This window comes from Cynoglossus semilaevis, chromosome 20 (assembly GCF_000523025.1).
Source record: "Cynoglossus semilaevis isolate Cse_v1.0 chromosome 20, Cse_v1.0, whole genome shotgun sequence".
Taxonomy (NCBI): Eukaryota; Metazoa; Chordata; class Actinopteri; order Pleuronectiformes; family Cynoglossidae; genus Cynoglossus; species Cynoglossus semilaevis.
In genome coordinates, this window is record NC_024326.1 from 5,159,351 (window position 1) to 5,166,825 (window position 7,475).

Consider the following 7,475-nt stretch of genomic DNA (forward strand, 5'->3'; position numbering starts at 1 on the left):
CTTTCCAATAGATCCCGTCTCCCCTTTCACCCTTGATAAGAATACCAGTATACAAGACCGTTTTCTATAGATGTTTTATTTTTATTTTTTATGAATGTGTCGAATTAATGTAAGCCCGAAGGTAAAGGTTAGGATTAGTCCTGACCTGTTTATGGTTGAAGGTTGGTTTCATTTCCCGAAGCCACACAGCTTATCTAAGTCAGAGAAAATCCCTATCAGAAATAGCCGTGGAATGTCTGATATGTTTTTGATATTTTTGTGTACGTCTGTATGCAGTTACAGCCAGCCCCCGACAGAGGGCAGTGCATACCAGCACATGGTGTTTGCAAAAAAACCAAAACAATGAAAGTGTACAGCTCCTGAAGCCAAGTCGGGACTTTACAATGTGGCGTGGATAACACTTTAATTTGACATTTCTTTTTTTCGTTTGTCCGCAGAACAAACATGAAGCTTTTTGTCCAACCTACTTTCAACCGAACGGTGAACCTCGTGGCCGGGCCTTTTTCTGCTGCTGCTCCTGCTAAAGGTATGTCTCACCACATGCTGTAGCCACCTTTGACAACAATGGACAGTAGAGGTCACGGGTTTGTTTCCAGACGTTTGGTCTAGTCATTACGATACTCTCTCTTGTTTAACGGACGCTTATTTTGGCGTTTGCTGTTTAAGTTAGCTTAATTAATGTATGGTATGTAGGATGAAAATCATCTGTGAAACCATTCAGTCGGAACCAAAGCCGGGATTTGAACCCTTTTTCATGAAAAGCCGCAGCCACTTAGTACTGGTTGAGAAATTGATTTCTTGCTCCCACCTTTTTTTTGACAAGAACATTTAAACTCCCCAGACCAACGTTGATTCATAAGCAGAAGTGGGTGAATACAAAGTTTTATTTAGAAGTTATATAACATGTCTATATTTATATTCTTATATTATTGCCGCTGCAGAAACACTTTATTAACTTCAGTACACGGTTTTCCAACAGCATAGCCGCGTCACATTCACTCGCTCCAGTGATAAAGTCCGTTAAACAGCAGCTTGTTTCCTCCTCAGCGGCTGCCGGGGCCCAGTCTGACATCATAGGTGACCATGTGGAAGTTGTCCCAGGCGTACAGCTTCCTGTGGGCGTAGTTGTAATCCAGCATGCTGTTGTATTTGTACCTGTTCCTGAAGGGCACGGCAACCGGCCGCCTGACGCCCGTGGCTGTGTCGAACACGTGGTTAACCACCGTGTTGGCTGCGGTGTAGCTGGCCAGCGTGTACAGGCGTCCGCACGCCATGAAAGCGTTGGCCACCGTGTTCTTCCTGATGGTGGTCTCCCAGCTCTTCCCAACAGCAAGGCTGTCGGGGTCGAGCCGAGAAATGACGATGGCTCCGTTGGCCTCGCTTGTGCTGTAAATGGCCCACAGGCCCTGTTCGTCCACCGCCAGGTCGATGTCGGTGTAGCCCCCCCAAGAGTAGGGGTACTGTCCGTGGAAGCCGGCGCCGGGCAGCTCCGAGCGTGATGCCACGCTCTCGGAGTCCAGGTCGTAGCGGATCAGGGTCCTGCTGCGTTTACGTTGGTAGTACAGGGAGCTGCGGTAGACGGTGGCCCCCGTGCTCTCTAAAGGCTCCGGCAGGACGACCACCTTCATAGGGAAGCCTCGGGAGAACTGATCGAGGTCCTCGTATGCGAAGAGCTGACGGATGTCTTTGCCCACCGCGTCGATTCGCCACACGGTTTTCTTTGTGTAGTGAGGGCCCCGGGGTTCAGGGTCCTGGAGCCATACTCCGTATTTTCCCGTGATACTGTCAGCCTTCCTGTGTAAGACCGGATCGCCCACTGACAGTAGGTCTCCGCAATCTGGAGAGACCCCTGATAATTAGACCTGGGTGCGTTGATGTGTATTAACAATGTTCTCCAGACGGCGTGATCGATGTGTATTAACAATGTTCTCCAGATGGTGTGATCAGCGTTTTTACGTTCTAGTTTTTCTATCCTGTGGGCTATCGTCTTATCTTAGCTATAAGCTCTATTCTATCCTGTGGGCTATCGTCTTATCTAGGCTATAAGCTAGTTATCTTTTGGTTAGCTTTTTTTGGCAACTTGTACTATGCTGGAGACAAACTCATTTTCACTGGGGGCAATGCATATACACTTTATTATAAGGCGATTAAAAACGGGCCGCAGAAAATGATTTGCCGGGCCGCATTTGGCCCGCTGGCCTTGGGTTTGACACATCGTTTTTAAGATAATGTGATTATATACAAGGGATCCTCGACTTACGTCGGAGATTTTTGCCATAAGACTCAACATGAGTACCTATGTCACTCACCTACGCTAACACAGTAAGCTAGGACAACCTGTTTGCTTCTAGTTTGCATGGGGGGGGGGCGGGCTAGTTGACATTTCAGTGCTGTTCGATTTAGTGACAAAACAGGACTTTTTTTACGGGAGGTGACGACAAAACGCCATAGGACAATGATGTCGTAACCAAGGGCGCCTATATAGTACATGCCTTGGCTGGAGTTTTCCTTGATTAGAGCTTCTTTATGCGCTATTTTTTTACCTGTAGCATTGTGACCTCCGTCGAGGATCAGCTGGGATGCAGGCACCTCGGTCACCTCAGCTTTCATCTCCTGGTACGACCCATTGGCCAAATCATGAACGGGATCTTAAAGTAACAAGATAATGTCGTGAGTCAAACATCAGAGGACTGCAGCCCTCACCTATGACTTCCAAAAAAAAAAAACATAGTGAGCACATAAACTGACACATGACATGGGTGACAAAGCCGTAAAACAGCGCTTGGGTTGTAAATTCCGATCCCCTTAGTCATCGTTGGGATGGCTAACTGCAACTCCACCTTTGACCTCTGAAGTCAACCACAACCACCAACCCGTGTTGGATTATGGTATGATGAAGACAATTAGCAACAGCATGAACCGCAGCGTGATCATCCATGATCATCGGCCGATGTACGTACCACTGACAGGTCTGGTGTCACGCTGACTGCCTCCAGGTAGTTGCGTTTGTTCGCAGGACTTCTGCTTGAGACTTTCAGCCTCCCGGTTCTGCTCCTCCAGCCGTCTTTGCAGCTCCCGGACCTGCTGGGTCAGATATGCGTTGTCCTGCTGCAGCTTATTTCTTTCCCCCGTCACGTGAGCGGTAGCCTTCTGCACATCCTCTCCGCCTTTGGACCCCGTGCCTCCGTCCGCTCCCGCTAAGAGCTGACTGACCAAAGCTTCCAGCAGCGTGAGGCGGGAAAGGACGCCATCCATTTCTGACTTAATGTCGCCTCCCGGGCAGCTGGACTCCTGGGGACTGGCCACTGTGAAGGTGTAGTGGCAACGGCCGGCCGGGTTGATGGAGCCATGGAGGGAGGCTCCATCTTCAGCCTGGCTGCGCATGGTCAAGCAGAACAAACAGAGGAGAGACACCTGGAGCCGCATGGTGGAAGTGTTTCTTCAAAGCTGTCCTTTTTTTTTCTCCCTAATTATTGTAGTGTATTGTAGTCTGTAGCGCTCCCTTCTGGGCTCAGGAAAACTCCTGCTACCTGTGGTACCACTGCCTAGTGAGGGTCAGCGTCTGAATCCCAGCAATGCTCAGAGTAGGATATTTATACTGTTTGCTGACAGGGAGAGAGAGAGGGGAGTGTCACAGGGAGGTGAGGAGACAAACACGGAGTGCGTGTGGTACAGTCAAGTGTGTTGTGAGCGCCGGACCTCGTGTTTCTACTTTTTTTCGCTAGTTGTCGGCTGATTGTTTGTTTACGAGGATCATCCAAAACATGAGGTTGAAGTACAGCATGTACTCAGCAGACACTGTTTGTGTGATTTTTTTCGGTCCGTATTGCAGAACGTTTGCCATCGAGCATCCTTTTGTTGTATTTAGGCTGTCTTTATTAAAGAAAATGCGATTCGAATTTGATCCTGTTTAGATGAAAATCGAAGAGAAACGGACAGAGAAATTGAACATTGAGGCCCGTGGTTCCCAACCTTTTTTTGGTAGATATGATTAATAAAATTTAGATTTTTATGACAAAGTCCAGTAAGCAATACCAAGTTTGAGTTAGTTATGTGATTGGCTCACTTGGTCAAACCCGTGTTCCACAAATTGTTTTTCTGGGAACCCATACTTTAAAAGTCACAAACCTTCACGACCCAAGTCAATAGACATTATTTGTAAACTCCTGGGAAACATGATGCGAGACGACCCCCTGAAAAAAAAAAATCTCTTGCGACCCCTATTAGGGTTGCGACCCAGTCTTTGGGAAACAATGGCTTTTAAAAAAAAAGGAAAACTTAAGTGGTGCAATCTTAATAATAATAATAATAATAATAATGAAAACAATTTTTGCAGAAATTGAATTTTTTTTTTACCAAAGTAGTGGATTTGAACTTTGCGGGAAACATAATCTATGGAGCAAATGTCATATAGAGCCAATGAAAATTGCCCTTTTATGGGTAAAAGCATGCAGGGAATTACATGTGCTAACACGATTTAGCCTGTTTAGGCTACCGTCTGTGCATGTATGTATATATATATACATACATTATTTCCTATTATTAATTGACTTGACCCTTGACCATGGTAAATAATTTAAATAATAATCAAGACAAGTTTGATCATCAAATGTGAAAAATAGGCACTTCCTCTCTCTGGTGACCCCTAGTGCTCCTTTCTACATTTGTCATTTTTCTCAATCACCCTGCGTCACACTGAGGTGTGTGTTACAAAACATTCCATAAAAAATGCCAGTAGTAATGGAGACCACAAGAGCAGCCCACAGTACACATTTGGGTCTGGTTTCACCCACGGCCAGTCTGTTCTTCAGTTAACCTGTCTGTTTTATGGTCGCTTTTTCACTGTTTTTTTTTTGTTTTGTTTTTTTTTTTTACGGCTGAGGTGATTTCCCTTATGTAACATAACTGCTTTCCAACTTGTAAAAACTGAGGAAAAACAAGATCAGGATTTGCGACCCGATCTTTCCAAAATAGCTCCACGGGGGAAGCATATAGCTAGCTGTTTATTTGCCAAAAGCACTCTCTTTGAAGTGTGTTAAAAGTTCTTACTTAACGTGAGTCGTTAAAGAAGCGCTCATCAGATCATCTTCGTCATCTTCATCCAGGGGGTGCCTTGAATGTTTTCCGTATAAGCACATTTGGAGACAACCAAGAAGTCCATTTTTATGTGTAAACCTTTGTAGAACATGTATTTAAAATTGGCGCCCCTCTGGTATTTTGAATTTCACAACATACTGTAGACATAAGGCAGTCCCCGAAAGAACTCCTCCTCAGTTTAAGACCCTTCGACACAACCTGCCATTTCAGTGTGTAAATGACATAACAAAAGATCGTGACCCAAACCATTATTTTTAAGTTTTTTGTTTGTTTTGTTTTTTTTCTTTGCTTTTATCATTTTCTATGCCATCTATTGGGGAAATGTGGGTATTGCAGGGAAAAGTCAGAAGTATAATAATAATAATATAAATAAGTTATAGAATTCGGAAAAGTTTGTCGGGCCAAATTAAAAAGCTAAACGGGCCGCATCCGGCCCCCCGGGCCTTAGTTTGCCCAATGCTTGCTCTATCCTGTCGTTGGATGATGGCTGGTGCTGAACAATAAATAGAGGTTGAGCGTTCAAATGGATCATAGAATCCTCAGCTTATGCTCGGGAAAGCCTTACAGCAGTGCCTTACAGTAGTTGGTGTTTGGTCTCCGACAGGTTCGCACATGTTTCACACCAGAGGTCGTTATTACTGACACAGACGTGGCTCCATGGTGTCCTGTGGAACAAACAAACAGCCACAGACAGACATAAAATCAAACGCAGACGAACACATTCTACACCGTCTGCCGTCCTAGGTTGTTTCTAGAAGCGCTGTTCTAAGTTATCATTATTCGTCTGCGCTGGGCTGAAAGAAAAATAATCAGTCATTCAAACAGCTTTTCGTTACACCAGGGGACCATATTTTCCAGACTATAAGTCACACCTTTTTTCATCCTTGGGCTGGGTTTGCGACTTATCCTCAGGTATGACTTATATATTAAAATATATAATTTCACATGTTTGTTATTTTCACACTGACAGCCACTAGAGGGCGTTCTACGCTTGTGTACCAGTATCTGCTACTCCTGTACCACTTAGAATTTTCATGGTCGTTATTTTCATACTGACAGCCGCTAGAGGGCGCTATATAATACTATACTACATAAATGTTTAATGTAATAGGCAGTTCTTTAAATGTTCAATTTGTACCTGTAGGGGTGATTAGACTTTGAATAACTCTTTTAAAACAAATACCTTAAAGAGTCTCTATTTATAATTCTGGATGGGTAAAATGCAATGGTATTTATTTCCGTGCAGCTTGTGACATCACATCACAGTGTAAAAACATTGGAGATTTGTTTTTATCAGAATTGGAGTCTCGACACAGGGACTCAAGGTACATTGTTTCCCCCTCTAAGTATGGGTTATAACATTCCTTTACCTCCAACAAGTGCGTTCGACACCTTCAGTAAATTCTTCTTTTCATACCTGGGACACAAATGGTCATTTCATTTATAATGTAAACACGTGTTGCGCTCTCATTTGACGCGACACGATTCGGTGCTTTAACGGTGTGTCTGTTACCTGATGGGGCCCCCCATTGCTAACAATTTGAAAAACATTTTTCCCATAATTTTTTTTCCCCATAAAAAAATAGAGATTTTGATTTCTGAATACAAAGAATATTGCAATATATTTTAGTACAATTTTTTGGTGAGTGTAAAGTTCATTAAAAAGTGTTTCCCCTTTACAAATACATCCTATTAAAGTTGTAAGACCGTCAATAATTTTGATCCCTCAAATGACCCCTGGGGGGGGCGGCCCTGTCCGGTTCAGGCCTAATTTTAATGGCGACCTTCCTGTAGGTCAGGGGAGAAGTCACCGACCGGCTCGCGGTCTAAAAACAGAGCCACCTTTATTAAGTGTTAAATCCTGACCTGAAAACTGAGTCTGGAGTCGCCCCAAATACTTCAGGAAACTGGATCTTTTTAAGGTCCGTGGTAGTGGTAGGGAAGAACGGTACACAGTGGTGCGTCGTAGATTCTTAGAAGTTAAGGGATACCTCTGGTCACACGTCACATAGATAAGAGTGACCAAAACAAAAACCAAACCATGTTCCATATGTGGCGGTTACCACGCCTGCCTTACACACAGAAGGTGCTGGGTTTGAGCCCTAGGCGAACCACATACTTAATGGCGCCGCCATTAAGGGACCTCATTATAATTATCATTCATAATTATAAAGACTATTAGCATATCGGCATATGCTATTAGCATAGCATATATTAGCAAGGTGGAAACTCACATTAGTCATTCAATAACAAAGCAACATTACAATTATCAATTGAAAAAAAAATACATTTTTAAACCTCGTATTTTATTTGAATTAATTTAATTAAATGCTCTGAGCGTCATACTGGCAAATATTTGAATTTTATATGTAATTTAA

General features: G+C 43.8%; 3 protein-coding genes across 5 annotated transcripts in view; 1 reads left to right on the top strand and 2 right to left on the bottom strand.

The window, feature by feature from the left end:
• Positions 1-172, bottom strand: part of LOC112486289 (myocilin-like) — a 4,656-nt gene extending 4,484 nt beyond the window's left edge. Inside the window, exon 1 of the mRNA XM_025052423.1 lies at positions 146-172. Coding sequence (XP_024908191.1) covers positions 146-172 — 27 coding nt within the window. The remainder of the gene's footprint in view (positions 1-145) is intronic.
• A 263-nt stretch (positions 173-435) lies between these two features.
• The window catches only part of LOC103396183 (dynamin-2-like), a 27,580-nt gene continuing 20,540 nt past the window's right edge, over positions 436-7,475 (top strand). For all 3 annotated transcript variants that reach the window (XM_025066257.1, XM_025066258.1, XM_025066259.1), the window contains exon 1: positions 436-526. The gene's annotated coding sequence lies outside the window, so the exon portion shown is untranslated. The remainder of the gene's footprint in view (positions 527-7,475) is intronic.
• Positions 509-4,122, bottom strand: LOC103396187 (myocilin-like). Its single transcript, XM_008334187.3, has 3 exons — positions 2,961-4,122; positions 2,544-2,648; positions 509-1,837 (listed from the first exon to the last, which is right to left on the bottom strand). Exons 1-3 carry the CDS (start codon positions 3,424-3,426, stop codon positions 1,044-1,046), a joined length of 1,365 nt encoding a protein of 454 aa, XP_008332409.1. The 5' UTR covers positions 3,427-4,122; the 3' UTR covers positions 509-1,043.